General features: G+C 40.6%; 1 protein-coding gene across 1 annotated transcript; it reads left to right on the forward strand.

The window, feature by feature from the left end:
- Nucleotides 1-532: 532 nt before the first annotated feature.
- On the forward strand, nucleotides 533-6,799 carry CCKAR (cholecystokinin A receptor; the record flags this gene model as incomplete). The annotated part of the gene is made up of 5 exons (XM_080343149.1): nucleotides 533-653; nucleotides 1,367-1,618; nucleotides 3,557-3,818; nucleotides 5,519-5,646; nucleotides 6,273-6,799. 5 exons carry the CDS (start codon nucleotides 533-535, stop codon nucleotides 6,797-6,799), a joined length of 1,290 nt encoding a protein of 429 aa, XP_080199275.1.
- Between the last annotated feature and the right edge of the window lie 12,519 nt (nucleotides 6,800-19,318).

The raw sequence follows: 19,318 nt of genomic DNA on the forward strand, positions 1-19,318 counted from the left end.
CTCTGCCCTTTTATTCAGCTACTCTTACCATTTTAAATGTTGGTTGAGAGACGGATTTGTCACTCTCATCACTCACCGGCTGTGATTTACTGGTTGTGGTGTCACAGACTCCCTCTGAGAAATATTGCAGACAAACGAGTAGCAGCAATGTTGCAAGGGGTTAACGCTGTAATCTTTTTCTAGCCTATTTATAATCCCAACAGGAGTCCAGTAACAGGAGAGGGTGGATCTTAAAAAGTACCAGAGGGGATGTGTGTGGATGTGCGTTTGTACGTGTGAGCGGGGATGTGCCACATGCTTTGCTTTTCTGAACTGCCTGGTCTGCCCCCAGAATAAATCCTGTTCAGCCTGAGCAGGACTCTGTGTGCTGGGTGCTCCTGACGGAGAGTTAGAAAAGCTTCATTGCACAACTGCCTCTCTTGTGTTTCTCCCGAAGATTTCATTCAGAAATGTATTTGTTTACTGAAGGAATGGGCAGATAGTAACAAACCCATCCTCTTCTTCCTCAAAGATAACCTGTGGATACTGAAGAATGGAAATAGTCGATGCAAGCTTCCTCGGGAACGGTACCAATATTACTGCTTTTCTGTGTGATATCATATTGGAAAATGACACTTTCTTCTGTGTGGATGATCCACCTTATCCTTCTAAAGGTATGTACAGAAAAAGAGATTTTTTCAAGCAGTTTTAGTTCTAGCTGAAAATAGAGAAACTATGGAAAGAAACAGCTACACAAGGCTTTTTCTGTGAGGGAGTACAAAATCACCTGCTTGCAGATAAGTTAGGAAGAGAAACATGCAGGAGAGAATTTAGTATGTATTGGTTTTCCAAGTTAAAAATTCAACCAGAACAAAATTTGGATATAATGGAAAACTAAAACAGTAACACTATCAGGCACAACATAGAAACAGCTCTGCTAAGGACATGAAGAAACATTATTTTTACCCTGAGCAATTAAATAACAATGGAGTTATCTTACCTGATACTGTGTATTAAAGTGAATAAATATTAATTTATAGCACTCTGAGGCTGAAAAAAATCCATGTATTAAAATAGTTTTGATTGCTGTATCATTTCTTACTTCTGCACAGAGGACGAACTGCCACGGTAAGTGAGCAGCGCACACTAAATAGTGTGAGCAGAATGTGCTTTTAAGAAGTCGTGTTTGGCTCTCCAAGTGGACATTGTATGCTTGTGTTGTATTTTGATGTTATGCAATTCAGGTAGATCAGAATAAGCTTAAGAATTTCAGAACTTCCACAGATTTTATATTGGTGTAAAGACATAAACCTTAGTAAAACTAAATACAGAAAGGTTTTTGACAATATGTATAGTGCATAACCTATTTTCTTGTGACAATTTTCAGATTTGCATCAGATTATTCGGATTCTGCTGTATTGTTTGATATTTCTGCTCAGTGTTTTGGGGAACATCCTGGTAATTACAGTACTGATTAGAAACAAGCGGATGAGAACAGTCACCAACACTTTTCTGCTGTCCCTAGCAGTCAGCGACCTGATGCTCTGCCTTTTCTGCATGCCATTCACCCTCATTCCCAACCTGCTGAAAGATTTTATTTTTGGTAGCGCTGTTTGCAAAACTGCCACTTATTTCATGGGTAAGTGTTGGAAGTTTATACTTACTTCGAAGATTGCTAAATGAGATAAGTGAGAACATCATTAAAGCAGTAAAAAGCCAATTGTTTCCATCTGCCATTGAACAGGTACTAAAATAATAAGGAAACAACTTAATAGTGCAAAACTTTGTGGTTCAGGTTCCCTCAGTACAATCCAGCAAAACACCTCTGTGGGCAGTTAAAATTGAGAAGTGTGTTGCACGATGAAGCTTTAATGAGGAGCCCAACACATGCACTTGCTTACCTATCGCTGACAGAGTTATTAGCAGTGTTCAGGTCACCCAGCAGAAATGACATGCTTGTACCAGCCTCACAAAGGGCAGATTTTGCTCACAAATTTTTGGTAGCAGTGATACATGAAAAAAAAAAGTCCAAAATAGGTGTCATTTGTGGAACTAGAAGTTAGAACAAGCACCTTTTGAGAAGAGACCATGTGTGATCAGAGCTCACCAGGAGACCGCAATAGACAGATACAGGTTTTAGAGGCTGACTTTAAGAAGCATCACTTTTATATACCTTGCCATGCCCCCTTTGGTTGAAAAGTCAGGGGTTTCAAAATGCCTGGATTATGTATGTCTGTACAAGCAATTTTGTCTCAGTTGTTTGTTTCTTTAAAAAGAAATTAAAAAGTAATAAAAAAAAAATCACATTATGTAAAGTTTTTGCTACCTTGGGAGATCCTCAGGTAGTTCCAGAAACCTTAGGTCTGCTTTCAAGCCGTGCCCTTGAGAACTTTGATGTAATGTGAAAGTACACACTTAAAGTGTGCGAATGGGAAATCAACATCTTTTTGTAGATAAAGCAAATAGATCTAAAGGCCATGTTTAAACAATTATGAGGAACTGTTGCCATAAATACCATAAAACATTACTGAAGCATTGTAATCTTTCTCCTATTTCACACTGTGTAAATTACTTTATAAAACAACTAGTGAAATATTTTCAAACATGAAGTTTTTCATTACGAAGGTGTTTAAGAGTCAGAAACCGGGTATTTCCCATTAGGAGTTCAGGTTAACAGAGGCTTCAGCTGACAAACAGGTACTGACATCCATTGCATTATCTGTGCTCAATTTTTCATTTTAAGATGTAGGACAACTTATTTTAAATTACAGATAATTTGTTTAAAGCAAACTGTAAAGATATTGGCATTTCATATTTTGACACACATTAGAACATTCACAGAGGCCATTAAATGAAAGATCTTTTACTTAAAGAAAAATTTGTGACAAAGTTAAGTAGAAATATTTATAATCTTGCAGTGATAAACTGGGGCACCTCAGTGACAGAAATACAGACCACTGCATTGCATTTTGTAATATATGAATAGGAGAAATTAAGGACACTTGAAGGACAAAGATTCTGCTTCATTACTTCATTCTCCTGCTTTGTAATGCCATTAGCATCTAATTTAAAAAAAAAAAAAAAAAAGATAATATATTTGATTCTCTTGAATGAGAAAATCAGATCACCAGTCAAGCGAGACACTTGAAAAAATTAAAACAACGGAAGAGGCGTTATGAAGTCCTGTGTTAAAAGAGTAATTAACAGCATAATCCCACTGATTTCAAATGCTTGTTTGAATTTCAGTGCAATTAGTGGAGTGGATAAACCACAGTAGCAAAGAGAAGAATTAGGAGGAAAAGTGTCTTCTTTCCCTGTTATAATTTCATGGTTTGACAAAACAAATCTTTTATATTGGACTTCTGGAGTTAAAGAAACACAGAGCAGGAACATCAGTTTGGAGATAGCCCACGCATTCTTTGCTGACTTAGTATGATATTCATCCATGTTTTGGCTTATAAATAGTTTGCTATATTTTTAATTTTTATATATGTACAAAAAGTTAGCAAGACTATTTGAAAATAAAATGAATCTTTTAAACAAGGGAATAACCTTTTTCTTTCTTTCATATATATAGGTATCTCTGTAAGTGTATCTACATTCAACCTCGTTGCTATCTCATTGGAGAGATACAGTGCCATTTGCAAACCGCTGCAGTCCAGGGTCTGGCAGACAAAATCTCATGCCTTGAAAGTGATTGCTGCTACCTGGTGTGTGTCCTTCATTATCATGTCACCATACCCAATTTACAGCAAACTGGTGCCTTTTACCAAGTATAACAACACCACAGCAAATATGTGTCGGCTCCTTTGGCCAAGTGATGTCATTCAGCAGTCTTGGTAAGACATAACTGACTGTTAGCAAATGCATAATTATCTGGTGGAAAACAGGATTTCATGGTAGCATTAAGCCTGTGGAAAATCAAGTAATAACCTTCAGCAAACATTTACACTTCTATCATGTTTATTTAAGAATTTTTTTTTAAAAAAGTGTTTTTAAGCTGCTTACATTTTGACACTTTTATGACTTTTCCCTTGTCATAGGAATGATACCCAACATGGCAATGATTCTCACAGTATGGTCTGCTAAGCCCCTACTGTCACTGTAAAAAAAGCATCTGTTGTTCAAGTAGGAGTACTGCTTTCACTCATTTATACAGAAACTTAAATATTTTCAGAGAAAGCCTTCATTAATCTTTGAGAGACACAGAGACATACAACCATTTCTCTGGGAGCTGCCTTGCCTGTTGTTTGTCTGAAGGTCCCTGATGCAGAGAAGTAGAATATGAGAACTTGGAGAGGTTGCAAATGCTCTTCTTGAGAATTGAACCCTTTGGTCACTTATAGAAAATAGGGGCAGAGAGATGAGGAGAGAGACAGTGCTCCAAGTCATATCCAGGCAGAGTAAGTAAGTAGTAGCAGTGTCAAGCAGCAATATTATTAATACTTAGACATTGTGTCCTTGTGCAACAACTAAATGCTTTAACTGGCACTGAGAAGAGGTAAGATATTTTGGATGCTGAAGGTCAGTTGGAACTGGGAACAAGATTAAAGTGTGCACCACTTCAGTGTGGTGTATCCACAAACACAGTAAATTTGTATTAATGCTTTCAGTAGTCTCAGGTATTTGCCAAGTAGCTGCCTCAGAACAAAAGAGGAGGGAGGGTGCAGGGCAAAATTCTCTTCTTCTTTCCCTTCGCTTTCCCTTCCCTTTCCCTTCCCTTCCCTTTCCTTTTCCTTTCTTTTCCCCTTCTCCTTCCCTTCCCTTCCCTTCCCTTCCCTTCCCTTCCCTTCCCTTCCCTTCCCTTCCCTTCCCTTCCCTTCCCTTCCCTTCCCTTCCCTTCCCTTCCCTTCCCTTCCCTTCCCTTCCCTTCCCTTCCCCTTCCCCTTCCCCTTCCCCTTCCCTTTCACTCCTTTCCCCTTCCCTTTCACTTTCCCTTTCCCTTTCCTCCCCCTCCCCAATCAAGTAAAAGCTGCTTCCTTTAGCAAATGTGTTGCCAGCCTTGGGATCCCTCCCAGGGATGCAAGCCCAGGTGGTGGCTGCTCTGTCCCTGCCCATGTGTGCCATGACCCTTGGCAAGTCAGATCTCACTGAAGTAGTGACTGCCAGTACCAGGGGCTCCTTTGAGAACCAGCAGCTGCTCCTCTGGCTTATGCCAGGCAATTTTTACATCATTCAAAGCTACAGGGCGTCTGACACTTACCTGGTTAAGCAGGGAGCCCCACTCCTTGGACAGAGACCTTCTACCCCTCCAGCCACTGCGGGAGTACCCATGTCCTCTGGGCCTGCGGAGCCTGGGTGACACATGTTTTGCAGCCACAATAACCTTGTTCCTGCTGTACGTTTCTGAGGGAAGAAGGAAGAGAAGAGGTGGAAAACTTCTAATTTCCAGGGCCATCAAAATGATGCTTTGTATTAGTATGAAAGAATTCCAGCAAAATCTTGAAATCCCAACCCGCCCAAATTCGCACCAGGAGAAAAAGGAGTTTTTCTGGGTTTGTGCTGTTCCCTGGTCACAGGTTGTTTTTTGATTCTTTAGGTACATTTTCCTGCTACTCATACTCTTTCTTATACCTGGGATTATAATGATGATTGCATATGGCCTCATTTCCTTGGAACTCTACAGAGGAATAAAATTTGATGCCAGCCAGAGAAAATCTTCACGAGGTAAAAATACATTTAGGTTTGTGGTTTTCTTTTAGGTTAGAGTTGAAGGTACGAGCAGTCATCCTGAGGCTACTGAACACAAAATTTTTATTGGCGAAAGTATTCATTGCAGTCAGCTACAGTTGTCATCCTGCCAGATGCATTTATTGACAGAAGTTATTCCACTATTCACTAGCAAATAATTCCTCACCTATGGCTTGCTTGCAAAGACTCTGGGCAGGATACATGACATTTCTAATTTGCTTATTATAGAAATAACTTTATTTTTTTTCTGACCATGGATGAGGACCATCTCTGTGAATAAACACCACAATAAAAACAGTCAAATTAAGACAGAAGCATACAACTTTGAAAACTATATCTTCAGAGAATACTTTAGCAAACACTGCTCTTACATTTTTTGCATCAGTTTATATAGAGTTAAGACATGAGAATATTGGGAGATAGAAGAAGCAGAGCAGCTGGTACATGACTGACTCAGAAGCAGACCAGTGCTATTTTGCAGCAGTTGTTCAGCTATGAATTATATTATTTATTTAGACTTAGACTCCATTCTTTGCTTTATATTTTGGATCACCGTTTAGAGATATTTTGCTAACTATTTAAGTACTACTTTATATGCACAGAAAGAAAAATAAGCACCTGCAGCACCAAATACGAGGATGGAGATGGATGCTACCTCAACAAAACCAAAAGAAAAAGAAAAATGCCATTGCAACAGCTCTCTGTAACTAGCCATACCAAAATAGAGAGGGTGAGAAGCAGCAGCTCTTCCGCCAACTTAATGGCCAAGAAACTTGTCATCCGCATGTTGATGGTGATAGTGATTTTGTTTTTCCTTTGCTGGACTCCCATCTTCAGCGTCAATGCCTGGCGCGCGTTTGACACCGCTTCGGCAGACCAGCGTCTCTCGGGAGCTCCCATCTCCTTCATCCACTTGTTGTCCTACACTTCTGCCTGCGTGAACCCCATCATCTACTGCTTCATGAACAAGCGTTTCCGCATGGGTTTTCTAGACACTTTCACCTGCTGTGCCAAGGAAAAGCCCCCTGCAATACGGGGAGAGGTTGGTGATGAAGAGGAGGGGAAGACCACAGGGGCTTCACTCTCTAAATGCTCTTACATGCACATGAACGCATCTGCACCCCCCTGAGCTGCATCACAAGAAGCTGCCCATGGCCTACAGACATTCAAGTGTTTATCGCCTGGTCTTGGAAAGTGACTGTGGCATCAGATGAACATGATTTAGTTCTGAGGTAATGAAACACTTCAGCGACAGTAAATGCAGGGAGAATTTAATGGGAAATGGATGCTATCACTGTCTGAGCTTTATGTCACTTTCCTTTCAAAAGTACAGAGGAAGAGGGCTCTTTGAAGATAAGGGGCTTTATAAAAAGCCTTAGAAGATGCTCTATTTGTCACAAATTCTCCTGTAAAAATTGGTGTTCTTTACATCAACAGTTTCCCTCAGTTTTCAGCTGCAGTTCTCTTAAACTTTTCAAGACGCTAATACATTCTCCTCAAATGTGATTACATGTATTGCAGTCTTCACTTCAATATCTATGCCTCAGAATCAAAGTCTTTCTGTTACATTCATAGTATTTTTTCACATTATTTTAACTGAGCTAATACATATTGAGTTCATTTTGGTGTCATGGTCAATTAAAAGAAGAATTTTGGGGAGGGGATATTTGGTTTGTCCATGTGAAAATAACACTTTTAAGTAAAATAAATTTTTTTTTAAATAAAATGAAAATAAATATTTGTGAATTTGTGGCTGGAATGCATTCTTCACTCAGTCAGTCACTTGAATTAACATCTTTTCATGTATTTTTGGTTTAAACAGACCCCATAGAAAAAAGCCCCAATAGTGACTTTCTTCTGTACAGCTGCAAGTACCCACATGTGCAAATGGAAGGGTCTTGGATGAATCCCAAACACCTGTGGAAATTGGGATAAATGCTTGGGATAAAGGTAAAAAGAGGTGATTTTACAAAGGACACAGGACTGAAAACGTAGGATGATGGCCATGGCAGTAACATATTTCACTAATATATTCACAGTCACTACTGTTGTGGTACTGCCTAAGTAAAAATAGAAGCCATTAGAGGTAGAAATACAGAAGCAGCAGACACAACAAGCAAAAAGTGAGAGACTTTGTCAGAAAACAGTTTTTCTAAACTTTGGAACAATTATTTTCTCCAACTAGAGGTGTTTGTAAGCAGACTCAACAGAGGAAAAACGCCTCATTTGAATGATGTAACTATTGGTGGTTTATCAAGCAAGGAATCCAGGCTCTTTCCTGCGCAGCGCATGGGTGAGTGCGGGTGTTCGGGTCCTGCCCTTTGCTCAGTGGAGCTCAGCAGAAGAAGTTATATCATTTATTTTGTTTTGTGAAAATATCCTGTTGGAGATGCTTCTATCCTCTAGCTGAGTCACTATCATTGAAAACTTGTTATTAAACAGAGATTAAATTCGAGCACAGCGTGAAATGTAGATGTGGATATTAACTATGACCCCTCTCCAGGTTTTTAATCAGGAAAATCTGATCTCTTTACAGAATGATTTTAAATTGGAATTATATTTTGAGTTCCAGGCACCTAGATGCCTGTTCTGCACTCTGTTACTGCCTGAAACGGTTTACCCAGGCAGTGTAGCACACACCTTTGGCTATTATGTTTTTTGCACCCAGCTTGTCCACAGACAGGAAATTAAAACAAAATAAAAATCAAATGCCATTTATGCACAATCCATAGAAACAATGTTTTGCCTGGCATGTTAATAAAGTAGCACTGTTCCTGAAACAGTGCTGAGAATGATGACATTGATCTGACCTTTTGCAAATACCCATCAAATTAAATTATGGGATTTAATTCATAACAGTGAAATGAAAATTTTACTTCATTGAAGGATGCAGGATGAGACCCTCTACAGCTTGTCCTGCATGTTGAAATTGAAGGAGCAACTTAGCTACTTTTGTATTTATGTGGAACAGTGAGAGCAGAAAAAATATTTGTTAGGTATTTTATGACATTTGAAAGCCTGGCTTTATTATAGGACACAGTTTTAAAATTTTTGGTTAAGTAAAAAAAAAAATAAATCATATATTAATAGTATACTGGATGTGGATATTGCTGACTATGCGCCGTATAGTGAGACAGCCTGTTTCACAGTTCTATATGCACTTTAAAAGGCAAATTCCTTTCTTTGGATATGGATTCTCTGATACCTTTAGAGCCCACACAGCACTACACGCGCTGTTCCCCTGCTCCCACTGATTTAGTTCGAGGGTAGTGGTTTCAGATGCAAGGCAAAAGCTATTTTCAACAATGCCTTAATCAGACCACGGCCCCCCATGGCCTCCGGTACCTGTCGCTGAAAGGAGCAGAGTCTCTGATTGATTCCCCACTCATAACTATCAGGGAACTCAGTTTGGAGGTGATGAAGTAAGAGAGACAGATCCTGATGGAGCGGTGGTTGGGAGACAATTAAAAAAGGGTTAGAAAGGTGCCAGAAAGGATGTTTCCATTTGTCCGGGGCTCATTCTGTGCATGTGTTGTTCTTCCCCTTCGTTGATTTAATATTCAGTCCAGTAATTTTGTTGTCTTCTGCCCTGGTCTCCTAGTAGAGGAATCTTTAGCCTTTCTGTGACTTGCTTGCATCTTAATGCCATTTTCCCTGATCAGTGCACTGCAGAAATAATTCCTGCCTCTGAATGTTGCCCTTTTTTTGCTAAAGAGTAATGGAATCCTCCCAGCACCTTTAATTCAGATACTGCCAATGGTGGAAATGTACATTCAACAATAAATATGAGTGGAATAAACTGAAAAAACACCCCAAAACTACGTCTCCTTATTTTAACATTAGTTTATAGGGGCTGGGGGGAGAAATCCTATCCTAAAATTCTACTTTTACAAGGGCAAACTGCTTCCCAGATAGAGCAAAGAGCAAAACACAAGATTCAGACAATACATTTCAAGTATAAAATGCCCACAAATCTCTGAAGGTTATCTTTTCTTCCCCGTGTTTCCCTGACTCCCAAGTGTTTTTCTCCCTTTGCCTTTCTCTTATCTCGCTCAGCTGCATGTCACTATCTTTTTCTTTCTTCCTTCCCCTTCCTAGTCTCCAGGTTGCTTTCCCCCACCAACAATTGCTAGATTTTTTTCTTCTTTGACAGCTTTATTTGCCTTCCCAGATTTATTTTCCCAGAAAACACTCTCATCTTCAATCTCTGGTCGACAGCCTCCTGAAACCCGCTGCCCCAAGCAACATATCCTGCCCACAACACAGCAGTTTGCAGGCACCTCAGAGCCCTGCCCTGAGTTCACACATCCTCTCTTGAACACCAGCTCCTGGCAGGCTCAGACAAGCTGTATATACCAGTCCATCAAACAGAACCATTGCGCTAAATAACACCCAAGTCCTCTTTTGCTACTTCTGTCATTATTACTTACCACCTCACATTAAGACAGATGCCTAAAATCCTGCTAAATACGGCACTTGGAGGGGGTTCCAATTAAGGAGATAGTTTGCTGTTGCCAAGGCAAAATACGGATGCTCTGAATGAAAAGCAGCACACGAATTTGGAACTGCAGCCACTAAAGGTTATGCCCCCCTTACATGAGTCGTGGCCTCTTTTCTGATGCTGCCAAGTCTTTCTTGGCAAGGTGCTGAGACTGTCTGGGGTCCTGCCTGCTCCTCTATCGCCTCCTGCTCCTCCTGCCTCTGAGCCCAGGGATGGTGCAACCCATGTTCACTCACTGGGGCTCGTCGTGATGCTTTACCGGCTTGGAATAGGTTTTTTTTCAGGATCAGATGACAATGAGCTTCTACAATACAGAAATGCTGCAGCCGAGGCATAGCAAATAAACACACACCCACACAGTTTCTAACAGCTTTTAGGAGAATTTCACTTAAAAGCAGGCACTGGCTCAGACCACGTGCACAACCGCACCGGTCTGACAGCAGCTGCCTTTTGTGAGACCTCACAGACAGAGGCTGCCAGGGAACTCTGGATGAACAACCGTGTAGCCTGGGGTACAACACTGCTAGTGCTTCTGAATCAAAGCTGCTCTACGGCCAGATAGACTCACACCATGCACAGCCCACACTGTGGAGACCATTGACTGACTGCAGTCAAACCAGTTTGTAATGTTACGATTGCAATGGTGAATGCAAGTTTTTAAATTGCTTTTTTCCTCATAAAGAATTAATCTCGGAAGAATTCATTTAGGTGCTGAGAGGATTTTAATAGCTACTCATCTCCTTTATTTTCTCAGATACCCATTTTTCCATAGTGGATGCTTTTTTTATACAAGTCAAGATACACAAACTTATAGTGTCTTCAGATTCAAGGACTGTACTTGTTTTGTCTTCCATTTCTCAGGACTTCGGTAAACATGCTTCTTTTTTCCATCTTAGTCTAAACTGGATGGATGTTGAGCTAAACTTAGGGTTCCTGGTGGCCAAAGATGTGTATTCTCAAGAGAAGAGTGAAGAAAGATAAAAGTTAATGGCTTTGAGCAAGGATTATATGAAAGGAAAGGTTGTAATCTTTTTATTATGGCGTCAGAGACAGGGTGGTAGAGAGTATAAAAACACTTGATTTTTTTTTAACAAAATGTCTTGCTCTCCCATTTAAAATATGACACAGACCAACCAAATTACACTTCACGCAAGTGTGCACATATAGTAGACTAGCAAGTTGCTTGCTGTCTGATCATAGTTTTCCTATCCATTTTTCTATATGCATTATTCATTTCTGTTAAACTGTTCCAGCATTTTATGCACAATCCATCCCTGGCTGGTTTTGTCCACAGTTACATCCATATCATAGTAATGTGTGCCTTAAAGATGTCAGAATTTCTATTTAAGTGGTTTACAAAAAATCAATTTCTAGCATATTTTTTCCTCCTGCAACACTTGTTAGGCTGCCTTGGCTACCTGCCTGAGGAAAAAAAGTGCATAGGAAATGTTTGTGAATTGTAAAGCTGCTGCTTTTCTTGCCTAATGGCAAACCATCCCTGCTAGGAGTGATTTGCATCTGTACATGAAATCCTGGCATGAAGAGTTTTCTCTGGCTTCCGCTCCCAGCTGTGTCCAAAAAGCACTAATTCTGAGCTACTGAGACAGCAGTTGTTCACTGTACTGTGAGATGAGAACAAAACATCTTCATTAGCACCACTAGGTAGCAAATATCAAGTAGGAAGCTTTCCCTATGGGGTAAACACCATTTAATTAATTTCCTGCTATTTTGGCTGTTATTAAACATTTTAAGAATATCTCCTGATAGAATGAAGAAATGCAACTAATATACTAAGTTTGATTTAAACCAGTGGACAAATCTCTGCATAGCTCCTGTGGACATCATGTAAACAGCAGTGTTACTAAACAAGCGTGGAGAACTGTCACACATACAGAACTGAAATCTGTAGGAAAGACGAGGGGCTGCTCATGCTCTTGGCTTGCTGTTAGAGCCATCTGACCTTGCTCTGAGAATATCTAGAACTGGTAGGAGGTGTTAATCATGACTAAGTGAAGAATGACACACAGAGGGTCAACTGCAATGAACAGATGACATACGCAAGGGAGAACTGGCAGGCCAGCTTGGAAGGCTGCGATGACTCCTGCAAACTGTCTGTGGGACCTTCCAACACCTGAGATCTTCAGGATTCCATAGCTAAACTGAAAGTAGATGTGGAGTAACCAGAGCTGCTTCCTTGCTCTGAAACTGGCTCAAAACTCAATCCACATCCCTGTGGTGGCATCTGGTAGCGCTGCTGTGACTGGTTTGCTATTGTCAAGGAATAAAAGGATAGTAATGGTATCCAAGACACTCTGTTTGTGGACTTGCTTTGTCTGGTGGCTCCTCAAAAGATAGTCCTGACACAGACCACATGAGATTAGGAAAAATAACACTGTGGTTATGGCACTGGAACTAATTTGTTGTATCAGACAGGGCACAGCTGCTGCTTCTGCTGAAAATCCAACCTTGCTTCCCTTCTAGCTTCCCAGGGTACTATGACTAATTTAATGCACCTCTGATCATCTGATGGAGAAGGACAGAGGTCATCAAAGGAGGAGGAGGCTGCCAGGTCTTGAAGACAAAGAGCTTTGTATTTGCAGTCCAGATGTGGTCAGCATTCAACAGAGGTACAAGAAAGTCAGTATTGCCTAAAGCAGATTTTCAGCTGTAAGGCAGAATCTCACAGGGGATTTTTAACAAGAAGAAAGTTCTGCTAAGATTGAAGTCCTCGCTTCACTGAGACTGCAGATCTAGGAACAAGATCCAGAAAAGGTATCTCAGTGTGCTTGTGTTTATTAAATAGGAAACCTGTTTAAATAGTGTCAACTGACTGAAGCAAAACAATACAGTCCAGGAGAGACGGTCAGGCCTAGCTGCGTATTCACTGGTATTCTTCAAGCATTTTTTTCCGTTTGTATTTATTTCCTTCCTTATTTCAAGCAGTGAAAAGTAAAAGCTGGTGGAAATTCAAAGAACATTTATTGAAATGCATGGTTTTCCATGAGACATCAAATGTTCATTAATATCCAATGTGGCTCCTCTGCTGCACTAATTTGTCAAATATTTATGAAAACTGGGACAGACTTTGCTTGCCACACACTGAAGCCAATTACAGAGGCTGCGTAGAGAGGAAGAGGAAGCTGCAGGTGTACAGCTTTGCCCTATATTGCTTTTGTGAGATTTGTAAGAGATTAAAGAGACTGGTAGAAGAGCGAATATTTAGAAAGATGGTGACTGAAAATAAAGCTGAACCTGATGCACTTGGAGCTGGAAATGTGGTTCTGCAGAGGACAAACATAGGGCTGGGGGAGGAATGGAAGAAGAGCAGGAAACATTTTGGCCTTCTAGAGTAGGGGAAAAGAAATTATAACAAGGAGCAAAAGACAAGGGGATCTGATCTGCGTAGGGGGAAAATAATGGCAAACACTTTTTAGTTTTGGATTGTCAAGACCTTCCTGAGAGCAAGAGAAAAGGCATCTGTGCCTTGTACGTGAAGGAGGCACACGGGGGGCAGACAAAATCTTACCTGGGCAGCAAGATGGAAGGAAAATCAAACTTAATTTGGAGTATGAAAGCACTTGTTTCAGGCAAGGGTGGAAGTGGAGATTTAAAGAATGAATTCTGGAATGAATATCTTTTCTATGGGCTTTGCGTAGGGTTTTGCTGCTGAAGGGACTTTGGCAGCAGGACAGAGCAGGCGAGCAGAGTCGGGGGCTCTGCAGTGTGCCCCACACAGAGGCCAGAGGGAGAACCCAGGGTCATGGAGAATCCCCCGCACACACAGTGCCACGAGCGAGCAGAGCGGGCTGCGCCCACCTGTGCCAGTCAGGCAGCTCTCACCTGAGGAGTTCACGCTGCACTGCCACAATGTCGGTATGTTCTGATCCAGCTGACAGGTTAAGAGAATATAATGCCATGATCCCCTGTCCCCAAAGCCTAATAGTCCAGAACACTGCACATTCACAGGACCTATTCAGAGCTGCACCTGCACATCTTGTCCAGCAGCCAGAGACCTCATCTCTGTTGCCACTGCCGTGGAGGAGGCAGCCTACAGGGACCCTATATTCCATCAGACAGAGCTACGAGTGACCATAAAACCCAGTGGCAGTCAGGAAAGTAGAAAAACAAGTACTTAAATAAACAAGGCATTATGCAAAAACAAACCAGAAAGGCCTCACAACCAAGCCCCTACTCCCCTCCCCAAATTGTGGTGCATTTAATAGTGACGGGTAACTGAAACAGTCCACTCTTCACTAGCATCCCGTGACCCAACTTGAAAAGAGTGGTGCTGTGCCAGGAGAGCACAGGTGTGGCCTCTCCTGCCCCAACTCCCCCTCACTTTTGCTAAACCTCTTTTTCACCACAGAGCTTGTGTGTCCTCATTCCGATGTCTGACAGCAGCAGTCTGTTACGCATTTCGGTGCTACCAGTTGGCTTCACTAGATAATAATTTCCAAATCCGTGTGTCTGCTTAGACTACAGTGTCTTGTACATCAAGAGCACCGTGTTTCTAAATTAATGTAAACTTAGCAAAATGCAATTCTGTAACTGATTCATGTTGCCTCTGTGCTTCCTCCAAATTCAGTTTGAACAATGTTTTCTAATCTACTACTACATAAAACAAACTGAAGAACTTAGATATTATTTCCATGTGTCTGTGGGCTCAAATGTAGCCATCTGTGCAACTTCAGGCTCTGCTTCTGAGCCAAGAATGGTTATTTACCTACATTTGTCCTTGGTCTCTGGAGGAACATATTTGTGCAAGTGCTTTTAAGTACTTTCATGTGTCGGTGAGACTCTCTCCACCTGTGTGATCAGTTATCGCAGATAGCAGTCAGGAGGGCTTTTGAAGAATGGACGCTTGGAAACACCTGCTTTTTAGTTACACGATCAAGTAACTTTACATACACTTTTTTTTTAAATTTAATTTAACTGCAAAATTTCATATCTGGCTTGAGTTACCTTCATTTCATAGCTCGAATAGCTTTTTCTCTTTCAGTTCTTACGACTGATCTCTAATTCTGTCAATTTTCCTCTTCCGTGTGGAGAATGTCAGATCTAAAGCTCTCACACACAGGTCACTACAACACTTGTTGTTTTGTATCCACAACATTAAAGCAATTTTGATTGCTCCTCTCGATGCATTTTGGTTTGCCTCAAACACTAAGCTTAATTTTATTAATATTTCAGGATTTCCATGTCCTTTCTGACAAGTTACCTTTTGAAAATGTTGGATCATCTCACATATTTTGGTTTCTTGCATTTGGGCTCTTCAGCTCCTTCCATGGCATGAGAAGAGATGTGACAACTCATCTATCTCTTATGGAGTGTCCTACCCGCAGCACTGAAAATAAGGGGAGACAGATGCATTTTCTGGATTTCACTTTTCACAATACATTTCAAGGACTGAAGCACATATACCTGCATTGTTAAGGAAGGTGGAGGTTTGGACAGCAAGGCAAGAGTGAATTAATGTTTTTGGCACCTGGTGAAGTAGGAGCAGCATTTTCAGGCCACTGAATGAGTACATAGATTGTGTCTGTACTGAAATAAGGGGAAATTAATTTTAAATGTAGATATTTTAATAGCGTTTTGGCCTGGGTGAGTGGGTGAAGCAGTTTACACCTGCAACAGAAATCTACCAAAAGGGATAAATGTTGCAAGAAATGGTCTAAACAAAGGTGCAGAATACCTGAGGTGCTGCTGATGACTTGAAAACCTCATGTACTTCATTAGCCAGCTCTGCTTCAAACCCCATCTGGGGTCGGTCCCATCTAATCTTCTTTGCTCCCAAACAGCAGCTGCTGCAAACAATTCTGGGCTTACATTTGCAGGTTCTGTTGTCATCAATGAGAGTTTGTCTGGGTAATTATGTCAGAATAAAGCAGGACTTCCCTTTCTCTGGGTATCTGAGAGAAGATTGTTAATGTATTTTCAAGTGTTTTTTCCCACTGGTCTTAAATACAACAGCCCAGAATCCTACTCAGGTATGTCCAGCGAGGCTTTTAATTCTGACCCCAAAGACACATTCAGGGAGGGTGCTGTGGGGCTGGGGAGGCCACTGCAGCCCAGAGTCACCATGGGGCCAGCTGAAGTGTAGGCTTTTTTTTTGACAGGTTATTTAAATCAGATAGAACAGCTTCAGTGTTGTTGTAAGGTGCTGGAGGGTTTGTACCATTTACAATAAAACAATTCTACTTCCACCTTCCTGATGAACTGAAATTTTAGCCCTGTCTCTGAGACCCCTGCACCTACTCGCTCCCACTTCGGAAAAAGGATTTAAACCTCAGTTTGCTCCATTCCAGGCAAAATGAACCCACTAAATGGCTACCTGGAAGACAGACTTTTGGCCTCTCTGGTCTGAGGTTTTACCAATGCCTATGAACCATTCATAACTGGAGAAACAGGGAAAACAGATTATAAATCCCTAAAGAAACTATTACTGTACTTCAGTGGTGTGCAAGAGAGCTCCTCATGTCCCAATTTTGCATTAAAAGCAAGTATCTTGACCACACTTTTTTAATTTAAAGCTTGCCCTATGCGTCCCTGTGATATCTGTCGATTTGGTTAAAGTTAGGTAAAATCAAGATTATTTCAACTTGGTTGGCACACATGCCTCAGTTTTCCTAGTAGATATCCTGTATCTGATTTGACATTTTACACCTTACCAATGACAGTTAATGAATTGCTAGATAACAATACATTATGACTCAGTTCTGCTACAGTCCACCTGCTTACTGAAGTGTTAATATAACTCATCTGTTATTTGATTTTATCGATTTTACATTGTTAGGTTTTAGAATAAAAAGATTCATAAGTTCTGGCCACGAAGGCAACACCTCAACTAGTACTTGAGAGAGGGCTTTTTGTGAGGGATCATTCCTCCTTCCAAGTCAACATCACTGTTGGGCAGTGGAAAAAACCAACAAAAAAAACCCCAACAAAACACTAAACCAGCATATCCTTTTGCCTTATATGACAAGTAACACACAGACTTCAATGACTGCATCCATTACATGACCAATAACTCCCATCAGCCTTGAAATTTCTCACAGTCTGACTTAAAAACTAGTGTTCACCTTTGCTGTTATCTTTCTCCTTCCATCTCTGTAATAATTTGGCAGTACTTACATTTAACTTAAGGTCTAAACTCATTTTTTCCACCCCCTCCTGGGACTTGGACAAATGTTCTCTGTGTCAGGGTGTCACTGCACTGGGACTGTGATTTGCCTGCATCAGAATAACAAAACCAGTTCAATTTGCGTTGAACACACCATAGGAATTTGCAGAGAACACTTCACAAGCTGACCAGCATTCAAACACCATCTTTAAAAGAAAGGAACATTTTCATAGGCAGATAAACACTGAATTAATTGCAAGACAAGATAAACATCAATATTGTTAGTGTTCACTCTAATATGACCAGCTGCAAAGAATTTACTTGCTTGGAAGCCTATTCTGGAATTTGTTAATAACTCATCAGTAATCTGCACAGCACTGCCACAAGACATTTTCATTTGGAAAAAAATAAACCAAACTCCTACTTCATCAAGAATTTTGTGTTAGTTGCCCCCTGTGTCAACACAAGATCTAAGACTTTATATTTTTTTAATGGTTTCGTATGGCATTCTGCTCTGTACTACTGCAGATGGCCAGACTGTGCCACCTTGGCAACTACACTGAGTCTCAATGCTGGAAGTGACTGTTACACAAATCAGGCTGCAACACCTATAAAATGTGAGCAGCACAAAGGGACAACAGGACCGCTCACTCTCTTCCCTCAAAGAAGAAAGTAGATGCTGTGCTGGGAACTGCATAGACATCAAGAGGCGAACCTGCAGTTTCCTTGTCCATGCATTGAGGTGCTTGTTTTCTCAGTTGTGCAAACAGAGAATTCCACAGAATCACGTTAATCAGTGTGAGAAATGTACAGTACTTGCTTTCAAAGGCAAAGCATAGAAACACCTTTCACTAAGACCAAGATATGAGTACATTAAAAAAAACAGATACACCATTTCCTAACCTAATGATTTCATTGATGGTAAAATCTAACAATATTGCTGAATCTCTCACATTTTTTGGGAATTCCCAATTACGTTTCTTTAGGCAGTAAATTCAATTACCATGAACTCTCTATCTGCCCTTTCCCAGTTTCCACAAAGTAAAATTGTTGGCAGTAAGAGAACTGAAACACAATTTGAAGCACACCTAACTGAGAACAAACAGAAAAAAGTACAAGAATAGGAAGAAGGCATAGTTCAAAATATTCTAGTAATAGATTACTGGGGATGAAAGGGAACAATGGAAGCTAACAAGATACAAACTGATCAATTGTGTTTTTAGGGTTTTGTGTGTGTGTGCATATGGTGCTGCATGAGACATGTTTTTGCAGGTAAAGAAATATTCAGAGTTCATACTGGACTACACTCTGCGACTATATGCACGTACACAAGTATCACACAAAGTTGTCTTGGACAGAGATGAAAAAAAGGTTTCCTGTCACATTTGGCATGTGTAATGAAAACACACATGGGCATCTCAGGATCACATTCCATTTCACAGCAGAGATACCTTGGCTGGATTAGCTCTAAACAGATGACACACAATCCTGTAAGAATTGTCAAAATCAAGAAGTAACACTAGAACAAAGTATCTCACTCAAAACAAAAGTCATTGGGCTCGAACTAGAATTAAACTCACTTGGAGATTTTAAGAACTAATTATATGTTTGTGACCAGCTGGCTATTAAAACAGTTTTAAGGCAGAAAACATAGTATTTATAGATCTGAGCCTCTATCTTTTCTACAATTGTTGTTCTTTAAGCAGAACTATGAAATTCTTAAAACAATTCTGATTATATGGTCTGTAAGGCTGCAGTTTCCGTGAGGAAATCCTTCCTACTGTAAAGGACTGCCAACCGATTGCAATATGTTATAAATGTCTTAATGCATTGGTATAGCAATGAACAAATCAACGCAGTTGCTATTATTTATTTGTATGTCAAAGGCCTCAAAGTCAAGTCACTCAGGAGAAGCTGATGTAGAAAGCAAGAAACAGAGGCAGGACACAGAAGTAGCGCGAGTGGCACAAGGTCCTATTGTGCTGGTGAAACACATCTGTGGGAATTCGCAGAGGTGGAAATGGACA

The sequence above is a fragment of the Nesoenas mayeri genome (genome assembly GCF_963082525.1).
Source record: "Nesoenas mayeri genome assembly, chromosome: 4".
Taxonomy (NCBI): Eukaryota; Metazoa; Chordata; class Aves; order Columbiformes; family Columbidae; genus Nesoenas; species Nesoenas mayeri.